The sequence below is a fragment of the Salmo salar genome, chromosome ssa16 (assembly GCF_905237065.1).
Source record: "Salmo salar chromosome ssa16, Ssal_v3.1, whole genome shotgun sequence".
NCBI classification, from domain to species: domain Eukaryota; kingdom Metazoa; phylum Chordata; class Actinopteri; order Salmoniformes; family Salmonidae; genus Salmo; species Salmo salar.
This window is the reverse complement of record NC_059457.1, coordinates 46,821,365-46,847,864: the sequence shown is the minus strand read 5'-3', so window position 1 is coordinate 46,847,864 and position 26,500 is coordinate 46,821,365. Positions and strand designations below refer to the sequence as shown.

Genomic DNA, 26,500 nt, shown 5'->3' with positions numbered 1-26,500 from the left:
GGAGAATGATCTGTGTGAACCTGGAGAATGATCTGTGTACCTGGAGAATGATCTGTGTGAACCTGGAGAATGATCTGTGTGAACCTGGAGAATGATCTGTGTACCTGGAGAATGATCTGTGTGATCCTGGAGAATGATCTGTGTGATCCTGGAGAATGATCTGTGTGAACCTGGAGAATGATCTGTGTACCCGGAGAATGATCTGTGTGATCCTGGAGAATGATCTGTGTGTACCTGGAGAATGATCTGTGTACCTGGAGAATGATCTGTGTGAACCTGGAGAATGATCTATGTGTACCTTCAGAATGATGCTGCCGTAGGCATTCTTCAGTATGGTGACTACATCCCCATGGGACAGGCCTTCCAGAGACTGGGAGTTGATACTCACGATCCTATCACCCACCTGGAGGACACACACACACACACACACACACACACACACACACACACACACACACACACACACACACACACACACACACACACACACACACACACACACACACACACACACACACACACACACACACACACACACACACACACACACACACACACACACACACACACACACACACACACACAGAGAGGCCAGGGTGAGCCATCACAAACAGTAAGGGGATTCTAAGACACTCTGATGTGGGTTCTCTCGCACACTCACACACACACGCATGCACACACACATACGCGCACACACGCGCACACACACACACACACCTTGAGCCGGTGCGTCTTGGCTGCCACCCCGTTGGCCTGGATCATGGCCAGGAAGATGGGGATATCCCCCAGAGGACTGTCCTTCCCCCCAGCTATACTGATCCCCAGCGCATCAGTAGGACCCTGAGAGAGATCAGCAATGCTATTATCATGATTAATAATAAACTGTTATATAAGAGGAGGTTGTGATTGTTGTCATCATTTTCATGCCAATAAAGAAAGCTTCTAGAGTTGAATTGGCAGAGTATACAGTATAGTCTACAGATATAAATGTGCATATTATGAGTAGTTTAAACCAACTAAACATAACTGGAGACAGCTCAACTTACCCTTGTGATCTCCACAGTGCGCATCCCTGTTTCTGCAGCTACGACAAACCCAGAAAGGGAAAAAGATGAGGACGGGAAACACACACAGAACTAACTGTGTGTAATTCCAGTCAGGGCAGTTTCTAAACCTTTTCCTACAGTTACACTCTCTGTGGAAAGGGTCTGGTTCTACTCTCTGTGGAAAGGGACTGGTGCTACTCTCTGTGGAAAGGGGTCTGGTTCTACTCTCTGTGGAAAGGGACTGGTTCTACTCTCTGTGGAAAGGGACTGGTTCTACTCTCTGTGGAAAGGGTCTGGTTCTACTCTCTGTGGAAAGGGACTGGTTCTACTCTCTGTGGAAAGGGGTCTGGTTCTACTCTCTGTGGAAAGGGACTGGTTCTACTCTCTGTGGAAAGGGTCTGGTCCTACTCTCTGTGGAAAGGGACTGGTGCTACTCTCTGTGGAAAGGGGTCTGGTTCTACTCTCTGTGGAAAGGGACTGGTGCTACTCTCTGTGGAAAGGGACTGGTTCTACTCTCTGTGGAAAGGGACTGGTTCTACTCTCTGTGGAAAGGGGTATGGTCCTACTCTCTGTGGAAAGGGACTGGTCCTACTCTCTGTGGAAAGGGACTGGTTCTACTCTCTGTGGAAAGGGGTATGGTCCTACTCTCTGTGGAAAGGGACTGGTGCTACTCTATGTGGAAAGGGACTGGTTCTACTCTCTGTGGAAAGGGGTATGGTCCTACTCTCTGTGGAAAGGGACTGGTGCTACTCTATGTGGAAAGGGACTGGTTCTACTCTCTGTGGAAAGGGGTCTGGTTCTACTCTGTGGAAAGGGACTGGTTCTACTCTCTGTGGAAAGGGGTATGGTCCTACTCTCTGTGGAAAGGGACTGGTGCTACTCTATGTGGAAAGGGACTGGTTCTACTCTCTGTGGAAAGGGGTATGGTCCTACTCTCTGTGGAAAGGGACTGGTGCTACTCTATGTGGAAAGGGACTGGTTCTACTCTCTGTGGAAAGGGGTCTGGTTCTACTCTGTGGAAAGGGTCTGGTCCTACTCTCTGTGGAAAGGGACTGGTTCTACTCTCTGTGGAAAGGGACTGGTGCTACTCTCTGTGGAAAGGGGTCTGGTTCTACTCTGTGGAAAGGGACTGGTTCTACTCTCTGTGGAAAGGGGTCTGGTTCTACTCTCTGTGGAAAGGGACTGGTTCTACTCTCTGTGGAAAGGGACTGGTGCTACTCTCTGTGGAAAGGGGTCTGGTTCTACTCTGTGGAAAGGGACTGGTTCTACTCTCTGTGGAAAGGGGTCTGGTCCTACTCTCTGTGGAAAGGGACTGGTTCTACTCTCTGTGGAAAGGGGTCTGGTTCTACTCTGTGGAAAGGGACTGGTTCTACTCTCTGTGGAAAGGGGTCTGGTTCTACTCTCTGTGGAAAGGGACGGGTTCTACTCTCTGTGGAAAGGGACTGGTGCTACTCTCTGTGGAAAGGGGCTGGTGCTACTCTCTGTGGAAAGGGACTGGTTCTACTCTCTGTGGAAAGGGGTCTGGTCCTACTCTCTGTGGAAACGGTCTGGTTCTACTCTCTGTGGAAAGGGACTGGTGCTACTCTCTGTGGAAAGGGGTCTGGTTCTACTCTCTGTGGAAAGGGACTGGTTCTACTCTCTGTGGAAAGGGACTGGTTCTACTCTCTGTGGAAAGGGTCTGGTTCTACTCTCTGTGGAAAGGGACTGGTTCTACTCTCTGTGGAAAGGGGTCTGGTTCTACTCTCTGTGGAAAGGGACTGGTTCTACTCTCTGTGGAAAGGGTCTGGTCCTACTCTCTGTGGAAAGGGACTGGTGCTACTCTCTGTGGAAAGGGGTCTGGTTCTACTCTCTGTGGAAAGGGACTGGTGCTACTCTCTGTGGAAAGGGACTGGTTCTACTCTCTGTGGAAAGGGACTGGTTCTACTCTCTGTGGAAAGGGGTATGGTCCTACTCTCTGTGGAAAGGGACTGGTCCTACTCTCTGTGGAAAGGGACTGGTTCTACTCTCTGTGGAAAGGGGTATGGTCCTACTCTCTGTGGAAAGGGACTGGTGCTACTCTATGTGGAAAGGGACTGGTTCTACTCTCTGTGGAAAGGGGTATGGTCCTACTCTCTGTGGAAAGGGACTGGTGCTACTCTATGTGGAAAGGGACTGGTTCTACTCTCTGTGGAAAGGGGTCTGGTTCTACTCTGTGGAAAGGGACTGGTTCTACTCTCTGTGGAAAGGGGTATGGTCCTACTCTCTGTGGAAAGGGACTGGTGCTACTCTATGTGGAAAGGGACTGGTTCTACTCTCTGTGGAAAGGGGTATGGTCCTACTCTCTGTGGAAAGGGACTGGTGCTACTCTATGTGGAAAGGGACTGGTTCTACTCTCTGTGGAAAGGGGTCTGGTTCTACTCTGTGGAAAGGGTCTGGTCCTACTCTCTGTGGAAAGGGACTGGTTCTACTCTCTGTGGAAAGGGACTGGTGCTACTCTCTGTGGAAAGGGGTCTGGTTCTACTCTGTGGAAAGGGACTGGTTCTACTCTCTGTGGAAAGGGGTCTGGTTCTACTCTCTGTGGAAAGGGACTGGTTCTACTCTCTGTGGAAAGGGACTGGTGCTACTCTCTGTGGAAAGGGGTCTGGTTCTACTCTGTGGAAAGGGACTGGTTCTACTCTCTGTGGAAAGGGGTCTGGTCCTACTCTCTGTGGAAAGGGACTGGTTCTACTCTCTGTGGAAAGGGGTCTGGTTCTACTCTGTGGAAAGGGACTGGTTCTACTCTCTGTGGAAAGGGGTCTGGTTCTACTCTCTGTGGAAAGGGACGGGTTCTACTCTCTGTGGAAAGGGACTGGTGCTACTCTCTGTGGAAAGGGGCTGGTGCTACTCTCTGTGGAAAGGGACTGGTTCTACTCTCTGTGGAAAGGGGTCTGGTCCTACTCTCTGTGGAAAGGGTCTGGTTCTACTCTCTGTGGAAAGGGACTGGTGCTACTCTCTGTGGAAAGGGGTCTGGTTCTACTCTCTGTGGAAAGGGACTGGTGCTACTCTCTGTGGAAAGGGACTGGTTCTACTCTCTGTGGAAAGGGGTCTGGTCCTACTCTCTGTGGAAAGGGGTCTGGTCCTACTCTCTGTGGAAAGGGGTCTGGTCCTACTCTCTGTGGAAAGGGACTGGTTCTACTCTCTGTGGAAAGGGGTCTGGTTCTACTCTCTGTGGAAAGGGACGGGTTCTACTCTCTGTGGAAAGGGACTGGTGCTACTCTCTGTGGAAAGGGGCTGGTGCTACTCTCTGTGGAAAGGGTCTGGTCCTACTCTCTGTGGAAAGGGGTCTGGTTCTACTCTCTGTGGAAAGGGACTGGTGCTACTCTCTGTGGAAAGGGGTCTGGTTCTACTCTCTGTGGAAAGGGACTGGTGCTACTCTCTGTGGAAAGGGACTGGTTCTACTCTCGTGGAAAGGGACTGGTTCTACTCTCTGTGGAAAGGGACTGGTTCTACTCTCTGTGGAAAGGGGTATGGTCCTACTCTCTGTGGAAAGGGACTGGTGCTACTCTATGTGGAAAGGGACTGGTTCTACTCTCTGTGGAAAGGGGTATGGTCCTACTCTCTGTGGAAAGGGACTGGTGCTACTCTATGTGGAAAGGGACTGGTTCTACTCTCTGTGGAAAGGGGTCTGGTTCTACTCTGTGGAAAGGGTCTGGTCCTACTCTCTGTGGAAAGGGGTCTGGTTCTACTCTGTGGAAAGGGGTCTGGTCCTACTCTCTGTGGAAAGGGGTCTGGTTCTACTCTCTGTGGAAAGGGACTGGTGCTACTCTCTGTGGAAAGGGGTCTGGTTCTACTCTCTGTGGAAAGGGACTGGTTCTACTCTCTGTGGAAAGGGACTGGTTCTACTCTCTGTGGAAAGGGGTATGGTCCTACTCTCTGTGGAAAGGGACTGGTGCTACTCTCTGTGGAAAGGGACTGGTTCTACTCTCTGTGGAAAGGGACTGGTTCTACTCTCTGTGGAAAGGGGTATGGTCCTACTCTCTGTGGAAAGGGACTGGTGCTACTCTATGTGGAAAGGGACTGGTTCTACTCTCTGTGGAAAGGGGTATGGTCCTACTCTCTGTGGAAAGGGACTGGTGCTACTCTATGTGGAAAGGGACTGGTTCTACTCTCTGTGGAAAGGGGTATGGTCCTACTCTCTGTGGAAAGGGACGGGTTCTACTCTCTGTGGAAAGGGTCTGGTCCTACTCTCTGTGGAAAGGGGCTGGTGCTACTCTCTGTGGAAAGGGACTGGTCCTACTCTCTGTGGAAAGGGACTGGTGCTACTCTCTGTGGAAAGGGGTCTGGTCCTACTCTCTGTGGAAAGGGGTCTGGTCCTACTCTCTGTGGAAAGGGGTCTGGTCCTACTCTCTGTGGAAAGGGGTCTGGTTCTACTCTCTGTGGAAAGGGTCTGGTCCTACTCTCTGTGGAAAGGGGTATGGTCCTACTCTCTGTGGAAAGGGGTCTGGTCCTACTCTCTGTGGAAAGGGGTCTGGTTCTACTCTCTGTGGAAAGGGACTGGTGCTACTCTCTGTGGAAAGGGGTCTGGTCCTACTCTCTGTGGAAAGGGGTCTGGTCCTACTCTCTGTGGAAAGGGACTGGTGCTACTTTACCTGTGCTCTGTGATGATGTCATGCCCACCGTCATTGGCTTCCTGACGTTATTGAGGAGCTGAGAGGTGGAAGGGGTGGAGTTTAGCGGGGGGTGGGGCGTGACAATAGTGCTATTGGCACTCACGTGACTCATCTGCTGGAGAGAGGGAGGGGGAACAGAGCTATGATCCAGTCAGGAGAAAACACACACAGGATGCTGCCCGGTCGCGGTAAGTTTGGCTGGGTGGCTGAGTGACAAACAGGTGACACCAGAAGAAGCCTGGTAAACATCCATCAGTCGGCCATTTTGGCTTCCATGCATGTGATGAATGGAGAGGAGAGACAGGGGTATTAATGACACAGCAGCCAGGGTCAGTCACTGGCTGAGCTTCTGCATGCAAGCTCCCAGGCAGCGGGGGTGACAATGGACACACACACACACACACACACACACACACACACACACACACACACACACACACACACACACACACACACACACACACACACACACACACACACACACACACACACACACACACGCACACACACACACACACACACACACACACCTGGCTTCCCTGGGAGGTACGTCTGGAAGAGATCCAGGAGGCAGCCTTCAGTCGGCCCAGCTCTAGGAGCACCACCCCCCTGGCACACTGCAGAGGCACAGGTAGCACACAGCACGTAACTACCACAGCAGAGCAGCTAGGGACTGGCCTTACAGTGTTCACTTCCTACTGCATTAATGTCTGATGGCATAGGACTGCAACCTGGTAGGATCTCCACTTCCATGTTCACTACTGAGGACAGGACATGCACTTCAACCTGACAGGATCTCCATATCATAGGTTGCGTCCTAAATGGTAACATATTCCCTACAGGTCCTAAATGGTAACCTATTCCTACAAGTCCTAAATGGTAACCTATTCCCTACAATAGTGCCATTTGATACTCAGACATAGTGCACTACTTTAGACACAACCCAACCTGAGTGGTGCAGCGGTCTAAGGCTTCACTACAGACTCTGGTTTGATCCCGGGCTGTATCCCGACCGGTCGTGATCGGGAGTCCCATAGGGACTAAGGGAGGGCTTGGCCAGGGTAGGCTGTCATTGTGAATTGCCGACTTGCCTAGTTAAATAAAGGTTAAAATAAAAAATACAAAATAAAGAACCTTATTTGTCAAGTGCACAGGATAAAGTGCTACTATATACCTCAGCACTGTAAATGTAGTGTCCACCACTGTAGCAAGGGCACACAAAGCACCCACTTTAGAAGGACTCCACATAATAAAGAACTGTAGCCAAACCAACCACATCAAGAAAGCCCCTCCGCTCCACCGCTGCAGCTTAAAGCACACCAATTCATAAGAGAGCACTGCAGCCTTTGAACATAACTGTACCAATGGTGACCCCTTGTGGAAGAAAGAAGAAGAGTTTGGTGGCAAGTGACAGGCTGGTCCAGAGAGCTCTCGCCAGCTTGTAGTCCTAAAAACTGGAAATTATTTTACCTCTGGTTTGTTCAACCATTGCTATGGGCAAAATGAATGGGAAAAGAATAGGGTATTGCGATAAACGCAAAAATTAGGTTTGAGGTTAACCCAGGCTGAGGAGATCTTATTTGTTTTGTTCTGAGATAATATCAGTCAGTTAACATGATCTTTATAAATGTTGATGGATTTATGTGCTTTATCTGCTTTTGTTATTACATAAATGCTTCAAAATTAACAAAAAGTGACATTAGCTGATTAAGATTATCCCATAGAACAAAACATATAGCATCTCCTAAGCCTGTGTTTACCACAGACCTTATTTTCGGCGTTTATCCAAAAACATGAATTTTCCCATAGGCTTTGTTCAAAAAGACTCCATTACTATTGCACTCTATTGTTTTGGACTGTGACAATGAAAGGGATGTTCTTTGATGTGTTACTTTGATGTGTTTCAAGTATTAGCTGTTGTTATTTGTTTTAGTGTAGTTCTTCGTCTGTGAAGGCTGTAGTTATTTGTTTGTTTGTAAAGGCGGCAGTTGTTTGTCTGTGAAGGCTGTAGTTATTTGTTTTGTCTGTGAAGGCTGTAGTTATTTGTTTGTTTGTAAAGGCGGCAGTTGTTTGTCTGTGAAGGCTGTAGTTATTTGTTTGTCTGTGAAGGCTGTAGTTATTTGTTTGTCTGTGAAGGCTGTAGTTATTTGTTTGTCTGTGAAGGCTTTTGTTATTTGTTTGTCTGTAAAGACTGTAGTTATTTGTTTGTCTGTAAAGGCTGTAGTTATTTGTTTGTCTGTAAAGGCTGTAGTTATTTGTTTGTCTGTGAAATCTGTAGTTATTTGTTTGTCTGTGAAGGCTGTAGTTATTTGTTTGTCTGTGAAGGCTGTAGTTATTTTTTTGTCTGTGAAGGCTGTTGTTATTTGTTTGTCTGTAAAGGCTGTAGTTATTTGTTTGTCTGTAAAGGCTGTAGTTATTTGTTTGTCTGTGAAGGCTGTAGTTATTTGTTTGTCTGTAAAGGCTGTAGTTATTTGTTTGTCTGCGACTACTGTAATTGATAGTTTTTTTCTGTAATTGCGGAGTATACATTACCGTTCAAAAGTTTGGGGTCACTTAGAAATGTCCTTGTTTTTGAAAGAAAAGCACATTTTTTATCCATTAAAATAACATAAAATTGATCAGAAATACAGTGTAGACATTGTTAATGTTGTAAATGACTATTGTAGATGGAAACGGCTGATTTTTTATGGAATATCTACATAGGCGTACAGAGGCCCATTATCAGGAACCATCACTCCTGTGTTCCAACAGCACGTTGTATTAGCTAATCCAAGTTTATCATTTTAAAAGGCTAATTGATCATTAGAAAACCCTTTTGCAATTATGTTAGCACAGCTGAAAACTGTTGTTCTGATTAAAGAAGCAATAAAACTGGCCTTCTTTAGACTAGTTGAGTATCTGGAGCATCAGCATTTGTGGGTTCGATTACAGGCTCAAAATGGCCAGAAACAAAGACCTTTCTTCTGAAACTCGTCAGTCTATTCTTGTTCTGAGAAATTAAGGCTATTCCATGCGAGAAATTGCCAAGAAACTGAAGATCTCGTACAAGGGCGTAGTACACAGCGTACTACGCCCTTCACAGAACAGCGCAAACTGTCTCTAACCAGAATAGAAAGAGGAGTGCGAGGCCCCAGTGCACAACTGAGCAAGAGGACAAGTACATTAGAGTGTCTAGTTTGAGAAACATACACCTCATAAGTCCTCAACTGGCAGCTTCATTAAATAGCACCCACAAAACACCAGTCTCAACGTCAACAGTAAAGAGGTGACTCCTGGATGCTGGCCTTCTAGGCAGACCTAAAGGCTGCCTAGAAGGCCCCCCCCCCCCACGCACCTTGAGAATGGCAGCTACCGTCTCTTGCGAGGCAGACCTCATGTCATCTCCGTTGACAGAGATAATCTGGTCCCCCTGCATCAGCCGGCCATCCAGCTCGGCGGCGCCCCCTTTCACCACGTCCGAGATGAACACCCCAGTGCCGTTCCTACCATATAAATAAAATACTTGATTAATTCCTATGGCTACGTACGCTCAAAATGGATCTCATCCTTGCCATCGGAAGGAGAGTGTGTAGGTAACCAAAGCACACTACTGACAACAAATCCCAGGTAAGAGTGTAGCAAATAGCGACAGCATAGATCCCCTTACATGTCTTGCTGGTTCACATTAAACTCCCTGATACTGGTAAAACTTCTGTTATGAAGACACAATGAATGTGTGTGTGTGTGTGTGTGTGTGTGTGAGTTGCTACTGTACCTCTTGCCGACGATACTGAGGCCCAGGCCACGGCCGGCCTTTTTCTGCAGTTCCACACTGAACACATCTAGGTTCTCCTGGTCGCGGTACCTCGCCTCGTCCCGCAGAACCTTAAGACACACCTTGGCCGGGGTCTGCCTTAGGGCTGTGATGGCGTCCTCATGGGCCACGTTACGCAGGTCCACACCATTTACCTGGATGGTTGGGTGTGTGCACACACACACACACACACACACACACACACACACACACACACACACACACACACACACACACACACACACACACACACGCCTCTCTAGCCACTAGTGAAGGAAATGTATAATTCCAGTAGAGGGAGACATTGGCTAAATTGAGTGCACTGAGGAACATGACATGACAATGTGACGTAAGATATGAGGTTATAAGAGGTGCAGAGTCAACTGAGATCTTTCTATTTTTCTTCTCTATTGCACAGTTATCAGACCTGTTAGACAGGGTGAGGCGAGAGAGGTAGAGAGAGAGAGAGAGATAAAGAAAGAGAATTTCAATTGGCTATATTAAAACTGTTTAATTTGATCCTGAGTGTAGGTTATTTCCCTGACATCTGGAATCAAGGACTCATAACCCCAATATATTTAAGAACGGAGACAAATTTGACCCTAACAATTACAGAAGCATTTTTGTGAACAGTAACCTGGGGAAGGTTTTCTGTAGTATTATCAATGTAAGAGTTCTAAACTTCCTTAATAAGCACAATGTTTTGAGTAAAAGCCAAATTGGATTTATACCAAAACATCACACGACCGATCATATTTACACCCTACACACCCTGATAGATAAACATGTCCACCAAAATAATACCAAAATATACGCTTGCTTTATCGACTTCCAAAAAGCATTTGATTCTATTTGGCATACAGGACTGTTCTACAAAGTTATTGAAAGTGGTGTAGGGGGTAAAATATATGACATAATTAAATCAATGTATACTGGCAATACGTGCAACATTAAAATTGGCAAAAAAAAAACGGAATTCTTTAACCAGGGGTGGGGCCTTCGTCAGGGTTGCAATCTGAGCCCTGCACTCCTCAATATTTACATCAACGAATTGGCCAGTATTCTAGAAAAATCCTCAGCCCCTGGTGTTAGTCTCCACAATTCAGATGTTAAATGCCTGCTCTTCGCAGATAACCTGTGTGCCTGCTGTCACCCACAGCACATGGCCTACAGTAGAGCCTGGACCTGCTAGAGCAGTACTGTCAGACCTGGGCCCTGGCAGTAAACCCCGACAGCACATGGCCTACAGCAGAGCCTGGACCTGCTAGAGCAGTACTGTCAGACCTGGACCCTGGCAGTACACCCCCACAGCACATGGCCTACAGCAGAGCCTGGACCTGCTAGAGCAGTACTGCCAGACCTGGGCCCTGGCAGTAAACCCCGACAGCACATGGCCTACAGCAGAGCCTGGACCTGCTAGAGCAGTACTGTCAGACCTGGGCCCTGGCAGTACACCCCCACAGCACATGGCCTACAGCAGAGCCTGGACCTGCTAGAGCAGTACTGCCAGACCTGGGCCCTGGCAGTAAACCCCCACAGCACATGGCCTACAGCAGAGCCTGGACCTGGTAGAGCAGTACTGTCAGACCTGGGCCCTGGCAGTAAACCCCCACAGCACATGGCCTACAGCAGAGCCTGGACCTGCTAGAGCAGTACTGCCAGACCTGGGCCCTGGCAGTAAACCCCCACAGCACATGGCCTACAGCAGAGCCTGGACCTGCTAGAGCAGTACTGCCAGACCTGGGCCCTGGCAGTAAACCCCCACAGCACATGGTCTACAGCAGAGCCTGGACCTGCTAGAGCAGTACTGCCAGACCTGGGCCCTGGCAGTAAACCCCCACAGCACCTGGCCTACAGCAGAGCCTGGACCTGCTAGAGCAGTACTGCCAGACCTGGGCCCTGGCAGGAAACTCCAACAAGACTAAAATAACGATTTTCCAGAGAAGATCCAGATCTCAGGGAATTAGACCAAAGTTCTCAATTGGTACAAAATATATAGAATACTGCACACACTACAATTACTTAGGTTTAAAAATAAGCTCAACTGGACACCTTAATGAGGCAGTGAATGAACTGAGAGAGAAAGCACGCAGGGCATTCTACACCCTTAAAAAGCAAATTCAAATTGAAATACCTATTAAAATTTGGCTAAAACGAATTGAATATGTCATTGAACCAATTGCACTTTATGGCAGTGAGGTGTGGGATCCACTTGCAAAACAAGATTTCATCAAATGGGACAAACTACAAACAATGCATGCAGAGCAGAATTAGGCCAAAAAAAACTCAAAATAGAGCAATTACGTTTTGGAAAAATCTAAAATACTGTGACCCCCTCTCATATCATTACCAAGCCCTGCAATGCCAAGAGCTGAGCAAAGAAAAGAGTCCCCTCATCCAGCTGGTCCTGGGGCTGAGTTCACAAACCTGTTCTACTAACACACTGAAACCTCAGGACCAGAACATCCAATCAATCAGAATAAACCAAATTACAACACAGTCAAAATAAAACTACATTGCTTATTGGGAAACACAAGCACAACACAAAGCAAAATGCAGTGCTATCTGGCCCTAAATCGACAGTACACCGTGGCTGAATATTTGACCATGGTTACTGATCAAAACCTTAGAAAAACCTTGACAAAGTACAGGCTCAGTGAGCACAGCCTTGCCATTGAGAAGGGTAGACACAGGAAAACCTGGCTCCCTGTAGAGGAAAGGCTGTGCAACCACTGCACAACAGCAGAACCTGAGACGGAGCTGCATTTCCTGAAAAAATGTCAAAAATATAAAACAATTAGAGAGTGTCATTTCCCCAAATTTGAAACCCTTATTCAAGGTTTCAAAGACCTCTCTGATGAGAATAGGCTACCCGTCCTGTTGGGGGAGGACGCAGAGAGCTGTGTGTTGGCATCGCACTACATTGCTGCCTGCCATAAGTTGAGGGACAGTGTCTGACAGACCAATAAACCTGCACATGTCCTCTACTGTATGATTATTGTTATTGTTGAATATATGGTTATTTTGACCCTTGGTTATTGTTGTTACTGTTGTCCCGTTGACAATATTTGATTCTCATTTTTTATTTATTTTTATATTGTAAATATCCAAAATAAGCTTTGGCAATATGTATATTGTTACGTCATGCCAATAAAGCGAATTGAATTGAATTGAATTGAATTGAATTGAGAGAGAGAGAGAGAAAAAGCTAACCTAAGATGTGATAGATGGGAGTAATAATACATATTAATACAAATTAATAATACATATTTTGTTCCAATCTTCAGTTGTCTCTTCTTCCCTATTAACAGGCGTGAAAACTGCTTACTTAATTGAGAATGTAGAGCATTTGAAAGATACTGAAAGGTCGGTGGTTTGAATCCCTGAGCCGACTATGTGAAAAATCTGTTGATGTGTCCTTGAGCAAGGCACTTAACCCTGATTGTCTCCTGTAAGTCACTGGATAAAAGCATCTGCTAACTGACTAAAATGTAAAATAAGTGTGAGAGAGAGAGAGAGAGAGAGAGAGAGAGAGAGAGAGAGAGAGAGAGAGAGAGAGAGAGAGACAGAGACAGAGAGAGAGAGAGAGAGAGAGAGAGAGAGACAGAGAGAGAGTGAGAGAGAGAGTGAGAGGGAAGGAGAGAGAGAGCGAGAGAGAGGGAAGGAGAGAGAGAGAGAGAGGGAAGGAGAGAGAGAGAGAGAGAGAGAGAGAAAGAGAGAGGGAAGGAAGGAGAGAGGGAGAGAAAATCCACGCCTTTACCTGGAATTTAGGTTTGCGCCAGAAGTTCCCCAAATATAGCCTGTAGGATAGAACTCAGGAGATTCCCCCTAACACTCCAAGTTGTAATCCAGAATACTATCATCATAAGGCTTTCCTATACAAACACCACAACACAGTGACCGTTCAGAGCAACTGGACAAAAAGCACCAGCTAAATTCAACAATTTAACAATCAATAACAAAAATCTAACAAATAGAAATCTCTATCTAAAATTCATACACTAATTTAATCACAAACTTCAATATTATCAAATTCTAAACAGATATCAAATTATCACAACACCTCGTCAAAATTTCTATCAAAAACATAAACAATGTACAGACTGAGTGACCATAGACTGGCAATAGAGACAGGATGCCATAAAAAAAAACATGGACGGCGAGAGAAGAAAGACATTGTAAGCATTGTGGGTCAGGTGAAGTACAGCAGCACTTCCTGATCCACTGCTTCAAATATGCTTAAATCAGCGGTATTTATCTCATTAAATTTGAAGAACGTATTGCAGGATTTATTAAACTGCCTGTTGAGGATAATTTCTAGGAGAAACCATGGAGACAGCAGACCTTGCTACAGACTATGTCCTGGTCTGTCTGTCACACTATAAGACAGAATAGTAGACGTTACTACAGACTATGTCCTGGTCTGTCTGTCACACTATAAGACAGAATAGTAGACCTTACTACAGACTATGTCCTGGTCTGTCTGTCACACTATAAGACAGAATAGTAGACGTTACTACAGACTATGTCCTGGTCTGTCTGTCACACTATAAGACAGAATAGTAGACCTTACTACAGAGTATGTCCTGGTCTGTCTGTCACACTATAAGACAGAATAGTAGACCTAACTACAGACTATGTCCTGGTCTGTCTGTCACACTATAAGACAGAATAGTAGACCTTACTACAGAGTATGTCCTGGTCTGTCTGTCACACTATAAGACAGAATAGTAGACCTTACTACAGACTATGTCCTGGTCTGTCTGTCACACTATAAGACAGAATAGTAGACGTTACTACAGACTATGTCCTGGTCTGTCTGTCACACTATAAGACAGAATAGTAGACCTTACTACAGAGTATGTCCTGGTCTGTCTGTCACACTATAAGACAGAATAGTAGACCTTACTACAGACTATGTCCTGGTCTGTCTGTCACACTATAAGACAGAATAGTAGACCTTACTACAGACTATGTCCTGGTCTGTCACACTATAAGACTGAATAGTAGACCTTACTACAGACTATGTCCTGGTCTGTCTGTCACACTATAAGACAGAATAGTAGACCTTACTACAGACTATGTCCTGGTCTGTCACACTATAAGACAGAATAGTAGACCTTACTACAGACTTTGTCCTGGTCTGTCTGTCACACTATAAGACAGAATAGTAGACCTTACTACAGAGTATGTCCTGGTCTGTCTGTCACACTATAAGACAGAATAGTAGACCTAACTACAGAGTATGTCCTGGTCTGTCTGTCACACTATAAGACAGAATAGTAGACCTAACTACAGAGTATGTCCTGGTCTGTCTGTCACACTATAAGACAGAATAGTAGACCTTACTACAGAGTATGTCCTGGTCTGTCTGTCACACTATAAGACAGAATAGTAGACCTAACTACAGAGTATGTCCTGGTCTGTCTGTCACACTATAAGACAGAATAGTAGACCTTACTACAGACTATGTCCTGGTCTGTCTGTCACACTATAAGACAGAATAGTAGACCTTACTACAGAGTATGTCCTGGTCTGTCTGTCACACTATAAGACAGAATAGTAGACCTAACTACAGAGTATGTCCTGGTCTGTCTGTCACACTATAAGACAGAATAGTAGACCTAACTACAGAGTATGTCCTGGTCTGTCTGTCACACTATAAGACAGAATAGTAGACCTAACTACAGAGTATGTCCTGGTCTGTCTGTCACACTATAAGACAGAATAGTAGACCTAACTACAGAGTATGTCCTGGTCTGTCTGTCACACTATAAGACAGAATAGTAGACCTAACTACAGAGTATGTCCTGGTCTGTCTGTCACACTATAAGACAGAATAGTAGACCTAACTACAGAGTATGTCCTGGTCTGTCTGTCACACTATAAGACAGAATAGTAGACCTTACTACAGACTATGTCCTGGTCTGTCTGTCACACTATAAGACAGAATAGTAGACCTAACTACAGAGTATGTCCTGGTCTGTCTGTCACACTATAAGACAGAATAGTAGACCTAACTACAGAGTATGTCCACACTGTTTATCCTTTTATAGAACTCCAATTCCACCCTAAGGAGCACAGAGACCATTCCATTAAATAATAGTAAAGGGTCTGACTCTGTTCCTCCTTGCTAGCCAACTAGCCAACTTTGCCTGAGCAAACAGAAAATTAAACCACACACATTTGGCCTTTTCCTTATTTGAATACCTGTATCCCATTATAAACATCCCAACAGTAAAAACCACCCCCAATCTCTCACACAGACATTCCAAAAGAGACATTAATGGCATTAACCTGGCGCACACAGAAAACACATGATGCACTGTTTCACTCATAACACAGAAAGGACACCCCTGTCCGACTCCCGGGTCAACCCGTGCCAACCAGCTGCTAGTGGCCAGGGCTCCATGTAGAGCCCTCCACTGGAGGTCCCCTGACCTCTTTGGTACTGGGGGTTTGTAGAGCCCCCTCTATCTAAAACCCACCATACTCTCCTCCCCACATACTCCCTGCCACTGATGTACCTTCACTCCCGTTAGGCTCCTAATGTTCCTTACCTTAATACAGAGGTTGTAGAGGGCTTTACCCCCCCCCCAAAACTCGGAGTGTTCAAATCTAACAGTCCTCCAGGCCCCCTTGCCAGTCCCCAGTCTCTGCCGTCACCTGCAGTGGCACCTCCCCCTTCAGCTACTCAAACACCCCCCCTTACTGGCTCAGACTTCCCCCAGTGCCTCCTGGACTTCCCCCAGGAATCTCTCCAGCAGCCTGAGAGATGTTAGTCCTGTTTGTTGTGCCAGGACTTCCGGGGTTTTCCACCCCTCCTCCACCAGCAGCCACAGATCACCAAGCCTTAGTAAACCCGATGCCATCAGTCGCCTCTGCAGGATGGCCAACTGAACCGATCTCAAAAGGATGGCTGGGTTGTGGAAGATAGGCTCCTCCCACAGCCCAAGCTCCACACCCCCTTCTCGTGTGGGCTTAGAGGCTGCCAGGCCCTCAGCACCGCAGGTTGTTGATTGTCAGCACCCTTCCTCTACATGACACTTGGGACAGGAGCCACCTCCACCTGGCCAGTCTTGACACCACTGCCTGTGACATCCCCTCACAGTTCTTCCTGGCCCACCTCTCCGAACCCAGGTACACCCCCAACACTTTAAGCCCTTCAACACCCCAACTGCAAACCCCCTGGAAGCAGAGGGGGGGGGCCCTATCCCCCAATGCCCCACATAACAAGATAACTCTTGTCCCAGTTCACCTTAGCTGACAAAGCTTCCTCGTACACCTTCAGACTAGTCTCTAGTGCCTGCATATCCTGCCCAACCCTGACCTTCACAGAAACATAATCTGCATAAACTGACACTGCTATGCCTGTCAACACACCCATGCCTGTCCAGCGCACTCCCTGCACTCCCTGCAGGCCCAAAAAAGTCTCAATGGCATCCTTGTCTAATACCTCACCCAGACTGGCCTACTGAGCCCCCCTCCCACCTTGACCATACATGAAGCTCCAGCATACAACATCTTCACACAGGCCAAAAACCTCTATAGACCACATGTCTGGTCTATAGAGTCCAGATGTCTGCTCTATAGAGTCCACATGTCTGCTCTATAGAGTCCAGATGTCTGCTCTATAGAGTCCAGATGTCTACTCTATAGAGTCCAGATGTCTACTCTATAGAGTCCACATGTCTGCTTTATAGAGTCCAGATGTCTGCTCTATAGAGTCCAGATGTCTGCTTTATAGAGTCCACATGTCTGCTCTATAGAGTCCACATGTCTGCTCTATAGAGTCCACATGTCTGCTCTATAGAGTCCACATGTCTGCTCTATAGAGTCCACATGTCTGCTCTATAGAGTCCACATGTCTGCTTTATAGAGTCCAGATGTCTGCTCTATAGAGTCCAGATGTCTGCTCTATAGAGTCCAGATGTCTGCTCTATAGAGTCCACATGTCTGCTCTATAGAGTCCACATGTCTGCTTTATAGAGTCCAGATGTCTGCTCTATAGAGTCCACATGTCTGCTTTATAGAGTCCACATGTCTACTCTATAGAGTCCACATGTCTGCTCTATAGAGTCCACATGTCTGCTTTATAGAGTCCAGATGTCTGCTCTATAGAGTCCACATGTCTGCTCTATAGAGTCCACATGTCTGCTCTATAGTCCACATGTCTGCTCTATAGAGTCCACATGTCTGCTCTATAGAGTCCAGATGTCTGCTCTATAGAGTCCAGATGTCTGCTCTATAGAGTCCACATGTCTGCTTTATAGAGTCCAGATGTCTGCTCTATAGAGTCCACATGTCTGCTCTATAGAGTCCACATGTCTGCTCTATAGAGTCCAGATGTCTGCTCTATAGAGTCCAGATGTCTGCTCTATAGAGTCCACATGTCTGCTCTATAGAGTCCACATGTCTGCTCTATAGAGTCCACATGTCTGCTCTATAGAGTCCACATGTCTGCTCTATAGAGTCCAGATGTCTGCTCTATAGAGTCCAGATGTCTGCTTTATAGAGTCCAGATGTCTGCTTTATAGAGTCCAGATGTCTGCTCTATAGAGTCCAGATGTCTGCTTTATAGAGTCCAGATGTCTGCTCTATAGAGTCCAGATGTCTGCTTTATAGAGTCCAGATGTCTGCTCTATAGAGTCCAGATGTCTGCTTTATAGAGTCCAGATGTCTGCTCTATAGAGTCCAGATGTCTGCTTTATAGAGTCCAGATGTCTGCTCTATAGAGTCCACATGTCTGCTCTATAGAGTCCACATGTCTGCTCTACAGAGCCCAGATGTCTGCTCTACAGAGTCCAGATGGGACTTCAATCTGTTAGCGAGGACCTTGGCAAATATCTTGTAGTCCGCACAGAGAAATGCCACAGGCCTCCAGTTCTTAAGTTCACATAAGTCCCCTTTCTGGGCAGGAGAATCAGAACCGCCCGACGACACCTCATCGGCAATTCTCCTACCCTGACGCACTCAGGCAAAGGAAGTCCAGTCCAATTATTCCCCAGAATGTTTATAAAACTCAACTGGGAGTCCATCTATCCCCGGTGCAGGGCTGGGGGACATCAGAGTTACGGCCTCTGCCAGTTCATGGGACAACAGGGAAATGTCTATTTCATCCCTCTGTGCCAGAGAGAGCTTAGGGAGTTCTGCAAACAAAACCTGAGCATACATATGATCACACTGTTCTGCCCTATACAACTCAGTATAAAACTCCACATCTCCCCCACCACAGAGGTCACCCGCCCATCTGACAGCCGTAGACAATGCATACCCTTGACTTCACCGCTCTGTCTTTCCAAATCAAAGAAGAAGGAGCTGGGAGCATCCATCTACTTGAGCATGGAGAACCTAGCTCTTACAAGTGCTCCCTTTGCCTTAACCTGGAAAACACTGCCCAGGTCCCTACGTAATTAGGCTGAATTAGCCTGGAGGCCTACACTGCCTTGCCCCACCATCTCTACCTCCATCTCACTAATACTACACTCAAGTTCCCCCAATACTCTCCTAGCCTCTGAGGATGAGAGCTGTATACTGTTGACAGAAAAGCCAAATTTGTACTTTTCCCACATCCCACCATTGACTCAGAGACTCATACTCCTCTCTTTGCTGCCCCCACCTTTATCAAAACGTCTGGAAACCTGAGCAAAAGGTGGCATCTTGTAAGAGCCTTACATTAAACTTCTAATAGGATGCCTGGGAGGACCTGGTGAAATAGACAGCCGAGCCATGGTTACGTGGTGATCTGAAAACCCCACCGGGAGAATAGAAGCGCTCAACAGCATATTGCTCTGATTCCTGGACATGTAAAACCGATCGAGTCGGGTTGCATTCACCCTAGCCCCAAAGAACTTCACCCATGTATAGTGTCTTGTGTTGGGATGTCTAGTTCTCCAAACATCCACTAGGTCAAGAGTAACAAGAAGAGGAAGAGTAACAAATAATAAAAGAGCAGCAGTAAATAACAATAGTGGGGCTATATACAGGGTGTTACGGTACAGAGTCAATGTGGAGGTTATATACAGGGTGTTACGGTACAGAGTCAATGTGGAGGTTATATACAGGGTGTTACGGTACAGAGTCAATGTGGAGGCTATATAGAGGGTGTTACGGTACAGAGTCAATGTGGAGGCTATATACAGGGTGTTACGGTACAGAGTCACTGTGGAGGCTATATACAGGGTGTTACGGTACAGAGTCAATGTGGAGGCTATATACAGGGTGTTACGGTACAGAGTGAATATGGAGGCTATATACAGGGGGTACCAGTAAAGAGTTAATGTGGAGGCTATATACAGGGTGTTATGGTACAGAGTCAATGTGTCAATGTGTGGGGGCACCGGTGTCGAGTTAGTTGAGGTAATTATGTACATGCAGGTAGGGTTATTAAAGTGGCTATGCATAGATAATAATAGAGAGTAGCAGCAGAGTAAGGGGTGTGGGGGGGTGGGGGTGCAAATAGTCTGGGTAGCCAATTGATTAGCTGTTCAGGAGTCTTATGGCTTGGGGGTAGAAGCTGTTTAGAAGCCTCTTGAACAAACTGAGTTTAGAAGCATCTCTGGCACCATTTATATTAAGCGAGCCTACCCGAAGAGTCTCCATAAGAAGTGGGGAAAAAGACAGCAAAGAAAGAGACCAATAGCAAAGCTCAAAAAGACCCAGTGCCAGAAAGAAACTATTCATCTAAATAGCAGCTGAAGGTTGACCCTTACACACGGTTGTGACCCACTTCCTCAACCTAAATTGCTTCCTGGGTGAGAGGACACCATGCCCCTCATTTTTAATAGTATGTTGTACTGATCTTACAAACTTTCCCAGATCTAAAAAAAAAGCTTAAAGTTCAACCTTCTTTTTCCCTTTAGTCTCACTCAGGAACCTTGACAGTTCCCTCACTGTGTACTTTGACACCTCTGCCTGACTGGCTGTCAGCTCTGGACCCACTGAGGAGGAGCCTGAAAAGAAAGCCTCCTCATCGTCCTCTTCCTCAAACTCACATTCCTCTTCCTCGTCTCCATCTGCCATCCTGACCACCTGCCCATTCTCCCTACTCGGGGCCTCCCCCCCAGCACACAGCAAAGGTTCCCCTCCCAACTATTTCTTCTCCCCCTTATTCCTCTTCCGCTTGACACTCTCCTCCACCCCCTAGTCGCTTCCCCTTCCCCACTACACTCTCCTCATCCACTAGCATAGCCTGACTAGACCCAGCCTCATCTACACCACCACCATCTATAACATGACTAGACCCAGCCTCATCTACACCACCATCTATAGCCTGACTAGACCCAGTCTCATCTACACCACCATCTATAACATGACTAGACCCAGCCTCATCTACACCACCATCTATAACCTGACTAGACCCAGCCTCATCTACACCACCATCTGTAACATGACTAGACCCAGCCTCATCTACACCACCATCTACAACCTGACTAGACCCAGCCTCATCTACACCACCATCTATAGCCTGACTAGACCCAGCCTCATCTACACCACCATCTATAGCCTGACTAGACCCAGCCTCATCTACACCACCACCCATAGCATGACTAGACCCAGCCTCATCTACACCACCATCTATAACATGACTAGACCCAGCCTCATCTACACCACCATCTATAGCCTGACCAGACCCAGGCTCATCTACACCACCATCTATAACATGACTAGACCCAGGCTCATCTACACCACCATCTATAACATGACTAGACCCAGCCTCATCTACACCACCATCTATAACCTGACTAGACCCAGCCTCATTAACACCACCATCTATAACCTGACTAGACCCGGCCTCATCTACACCACCATCTATAACCTGACTAGACCCAGCCTCATCTACACCACCATCCATAGCCTGACTAGACCCAGTCTCATCTACACCACCATCTATAACATGACTAGACCCAGCCTCATCTACACCACCATCTATAGCCTGACTAGACCCAGCCTCATCTACACCACCACCATCTATAACATGACTAGACCCAGCCTCATCTACACCACCATCTATAACATGACTAGACCCAGCCTCATCTACACCACCATCTATAACATGACTAGACCCAGCCTCATCTACACCACCACCATCTATAACATGACTAGACCCAGCCTCATCTACACCACCATCTATAACATGACTAGACCCAGCCTCATCTACACCACCATCTATAACCTGACTAGACCCAGCCTCATCTACACCACCATCTATAGCCTGACTAGACCCAGCCTCATCTACACCACCATCTATAACATGACTAGACCCAGCCTCATCTACACCACCATCTATAGCCTGACTAGACCCAGCCTCATCTACACCACCATCTATAGCCTGACTAGACCCAGCCTCTGCTGCCTGTGTCTCATGGCCCCCTGCACATTTACCTCGATTTCCCCCACTGGCGCTTGTATCCTCACCTTGCCTACGGCCTTTATGTGGGCACGCAAAGCTCTCGTGCCCCAAATCCCCACACTCAAAACACAGCAGACTATCTGTGCCGGCAAACCCTGCGTAGAGCCCGTCCCCATGCCTCACTTTAAAGTGCACATTTAACTGTTGCTCATTGTAGTTCAGAAACATGAACACTTGCCTCCAGAACGAAACAACATGCTTAACGGCATCTGCCTGAAAACCTGCCAACAGTACACGAAAACCTCTAGCAAACTTACCAAAAGTAACTTACCAAAACGACTCAGCTCTTTCCTGATTTGATCATCTGTAATAAACGGAGACATATTCGCAACTACAATCCTTGTCAAAGGCCTCAACAGGGGAGAAATCGGCACAAACACATCCCTTACCAATATTCCACTAGCAATCAGCCTACCCACTAAATGTACTCTTTCATGAACACCACCACAGCTTTGTTCATTCTGGAAGCAGAATGTATAAATTCAGCTCCTACCTGTTCACCGACCGCGAGCAGAACCTCCTCCACCTTAACTCCATTCTCAGGAACACACCTGAATCCATGTCGTATCGACAGCGTCTCAGCTAGGCTGAGAAGCCATTGCGCACACCACACCATTCAATCCCCAGGAAACTAAAACTCTGTCCTCTTTCTCCCTAACTTTGAACGAAAACAGCGGGTACCGTTAAACTAACAGTGCGTTAACCCTCCACCATATAAAATACAAATTGAAAGAAAAGACCAAGAAAATAAGTAAGGACAGAGCCCCCCACACAGCCTCTCAAATACAAAACACTCCCAGCATGCACTGAGAGAGAGAGAGAGAGAGAGAGAGACTAACCTCCAGGATCTGATCTCCAGCCCAGAGTCGTCCATCGCGTGCCGCCGCCCCCTCCTCATATACCTCATGGATCACTATGGCATCCTTGAGAGAGATGGAGAGAAAGAGAGCGAGAGAGAGAAAGAGAGCGAGAGAGACTTGACTTTTTGTCTTACTTTAATGAGACATCCTCATTACATTAAAACCACCACAAACACCTGTCACCCCCTTCTCATACACCTCATGGATCACTAGACAGAGAGAGAGAGAGTGAGTAGAGAGAGTAGAGAGAGAGAGAAAGAGTGTGAGAGAGAAAGAGTGTGAGAGAGAGAGAGAGAGAAAGAGAGAGAAAGATAAGAGTGTAAGAGAGAGAGAGAGTGAGAGAGAGTGTAAGAGAGAGAGTGTAAGAGACAGAGAGAGAGAGAAAGAGAGAGATAGTGTAAGAGAGAGAGAGAGAGAGTATAAGAGAGAGTGTGAGAGAGAGAGTGTAAGAGAGAGAGAGAGTGTAAGAAAGAGAAAGCTAGGCTACTTTGCAGTGTGCCTGTGGTTCTCAACTCTGGCTGAGACGGAGACAAGTTGACGTAACCTGTCAAGGTCAACATGGTCGCCCCTGAGCAAGGCTAGCAGTCTTACCAGCTGAGTGTCTTTTCCCCCTACGATGCTGAGACCCAGGCCAGAGCGACCCTTGGCGATCTCTATGATTATCTCCTGGCCTGGAACGATAGGGCATGTGGCTGGGTCTACAGCATAGAGAGAGGAAGGAGATAGGGAGAAGAGAGATTTTGTTATCAAACCTCAATGCAAGTGTTTATGTTGTTGGGTGTCCTCTTTATAATGAATATTATGGAATATACTATATAATACACATTATGGCCTTCTATCTCAAGGCTATCAGACTGTTAAATATCCATCACTAGCACAGAGAGGCTGCTGCCTACATACAGACTTGAAATCATTGGCTACTTTCATAAATTTAACACTATTCACTTTAATAATGTCACTTTAATAATGTTTACATATCTTGCATTACTCCTCTCATATGTATATACTGTATTCTATTCTATGCTATCTATTGCATCTTTGTCTATGCCGCTCTGAAATTGCTCATCCATATATTTATATGTTCTTATTCCATTCCTTTACTTAGATTTGTGTGTATTAGGTAGTTGTTGTGGAATTGTTAGATATTACTTGTTAGAACTAGAAGCACAAGCATTTCTCTACACTCGCAATAACATCTGCTAAACATGTGTATGTGACCAATAACATTTGATTTGATTCACAACTTTCTGCACAAATAATTGAATAGATAAAATAAGACAGATGAGTAAAATGGTCAGTTCTTCCCCAGTGAGCACAAGACGTTGAAAATACATATTTTCAACATCTTGTGCTCTTAGGGTCCCTAATGTAGCCCTGTAAATGGCCTGCTGGTTGTGAGTGTGGCTCCATACCTTTGTTGCAGGACTCAAAGTCTGGGCTGGTGCAGGAGGAAGGCAGGGAAGAGGCATTGGGGGGCACCAGCCCCCCTTTCACAGAGCTCACCACAGGCAGCTTACAGGAGAGCCGACAGGTTTTGTACAGGAGAGCAGTCTGCACACACACACACACACACACACACACACACACACACACACACACACACACACACACACACACACACACACACACACACACACACACACACACACACACACACACACACACACACACACACACACTTTAAATACTTTATTTGAATCCACCAATCAAATTGACAAAAAAAGGATGCAACCATTTTAAAGGTCCTGTATGCATGCCACTCAAAGGTATAGAAAGCACCTCCTTCTCCAAACAGCTAGGCTGCCCACGACAGCTGAAACAGAGCGGTACCTAGCCAACTGGTCTCCTTCTCAAAACAGCTAGGCTGCCCACGACAGCTGAAACAGAGCGGTACCTAGCCAACTGGTCTCCTTCTCCAAACAGCTAGGCTGCCCACGACAGCGGAAACAGAGCGGTACCTAGCCAACTGGTCTCCTTCTCCAAACAGCTAGGCTGCCCACGACAGCTGAAACAGAGCGGTACCTAGCCAACTGGTCTCCTTCTCCAAACAGCTAGGCTGCCCACGACAGCTGAAACAGAGCAGTACCTAGCCAACTGGTCTCCTTCTCCAAACAGCTAGGCTGCCCACGACAGCTGAAACAGAGCAGTACCTAGCCAACTGGTCTCCTTCTCCAAACAGCTAGGCTGCCCACGACAGCTGAAACAGAGCAGTACCTAGCCAACTGGTCTCCTTCTCCAAACAGCTAGGCTGCCCACGACAGCTGAAACAGAGCAGTACCTAGCCAACTGGTCTCCTTCTCCAATCAGCTAGGCTGCCCACGACAGTTGAAACAGAGCAGTACCTAGCCAACTGGTCTCCTTCTCCAATCAGCTAGGCTGCCCACGACAGTTGAAACAGAGCAGTACCTAGCCAATGGCTTTGCCCTAGTTTTTATCAGGCCGGCTGTCTAGAGGCCACACACTGCAAGCCTGTGAATGTGGCCGAGACTGCCAAATATCAGCACCACCAGCTTGCACCTAAACCCGAGGATGTCCCAGCATGCCACGAGGGGCTGGTACTGAAGCAGCTTCTCTGCAAAGGCCTTGTCCACGTAGCCGTCCAATGAGCAGCCCACTTCCAAAATGAGCCCCTCCCCCCACAACAACAATATCTGGTGTATTTGACACACAGGAAAACACATCATCATCAACATCAAACCAACTTCCCCTTACACAAGAATGTTTGTGCATCCACTTGTCTCGCTCGCTGGCTATCAGGTTGATAAGGTGACCATGTCTAGCAATGTATAAATCCTTGTATGAACAGCAGCCATTCACAACATGGACAATGGACTCCATTACATTTGACTCATGTAGAATACAGAATGGGTCATGGTTTGCAGGGTACCAGAGTGCTAGATGATATTTTGTTGGGAGAACTTGCAGCCTCGCCTTAACAGTAAAGGTGAGAATGTCCTCGCCAATGGCACCATTCTGGTACATGGCATGGGAAACAGAGTGGTCAGCACAGTCCAGAGCAGAGAGTTTCCCCTGCAACCTCAGGCCGGTCCAGTGTTACAGTAGCTGGGAGACAGAGTGGACATCACAGTCCAGAACAGAGAGTTTCCCCTGCAGCCTCAGGCCAGTCCAGTGTTACAGTAGCTGGGAGACAGAGTGGACATCACAGTCCAGAGCAGAGAGTTTCCCCTGCAGCCTCAGGCCAGTCCAGTGTTACAGTAGCTGCTTCCGTCTGATACCGAGGAGTGTTGGCCTGGATGTAGGATGAGATGTACCATCATGGGTGACAGAAGCCTCCACAACAACACCACAATCTGACCACAACTGCATCAGAGGCAGTCACCGTCTCAGTTTGCCTATCAGTCCGTGTCCATCTGAGCTCCACTCCAGTCTGATTACACAGGTCGTTGAGGTCCGGCCAGTCTGACCAGACACCAAAGCCCGCAGCACGAGTGTCCAATATTCCATTTGCCTTCCTCCTGAAGCCCAGGAAGTTGTCCTCAGTGTCCCTGGCCAGTGGAACCTCCCTCCTCCATAGGTCCAGAAGGAGGCTCTGACTAACTCCTTAACTGTCACATCGTCACTGTTGAGCATGTTCAACAGGTGAGTCTGTCTGGCAGCACTGTAAATCCACTCAATATTCGGGACACCTAAACGCCCCTCTCTTTGGCTCAGGAAGACAACGTCACGTGTGGTGTGTGTGTGTTTAAGCATAACCACTTTCTCACCACCTGAACAGTTCTGTTATTCATTTCCCCCAGAAC

General features: G+C 47.0%; 1 protein-coding gene across 1 annotated transcript in view; it reads right to left on the bottom strand.

Moving 5' to 3' along the window:
• The window catches only part of LOC106574043 (multiple PDZ domain protein), a 129,343-nt gene that overhangs the window by 9,739 nt on the left and 93,104 nt on the right, over nt 1–26,500 (bottom strand). Inside the window, exons 8-17 of the mRNA XM_014149565.2 lie at nt 24,152–24,290; nt 23,331–23,437; nt 22,719–22,802; nt 9,429–9,622; nt 9,009–9,156; nt 6,205–6,291; nt 5,654–5,786; nt 1,047–1,084; nt 718–840; nt 299–403 (exon numbers count right to left, since the gene is read on the bottom strand). Coding sequence (XP_014005040.2) covers nt 299–403; nt 718–840; nt 1,047–1,084; nt 5,654–5,786; nt 6,205–6,291; nt 9,009–9,156; nt 9,429–9,622; nt 22,719–22,802; nt 23,331–23,437; nt 24,152–24,290 — 1,158 coding nt within the window. The remainder of the gene's footprint in view (nt 1–298; nt 404–717; nt 841–1,046; nt 1,085–5,653; nt 5,787–6,204; nt 6,292–9,008; nt 9,157–9,428; nt 9,623–22,718; nt 22,803–23,330; nt 23,438–24,151; nt 24,291–26,500) is intronic.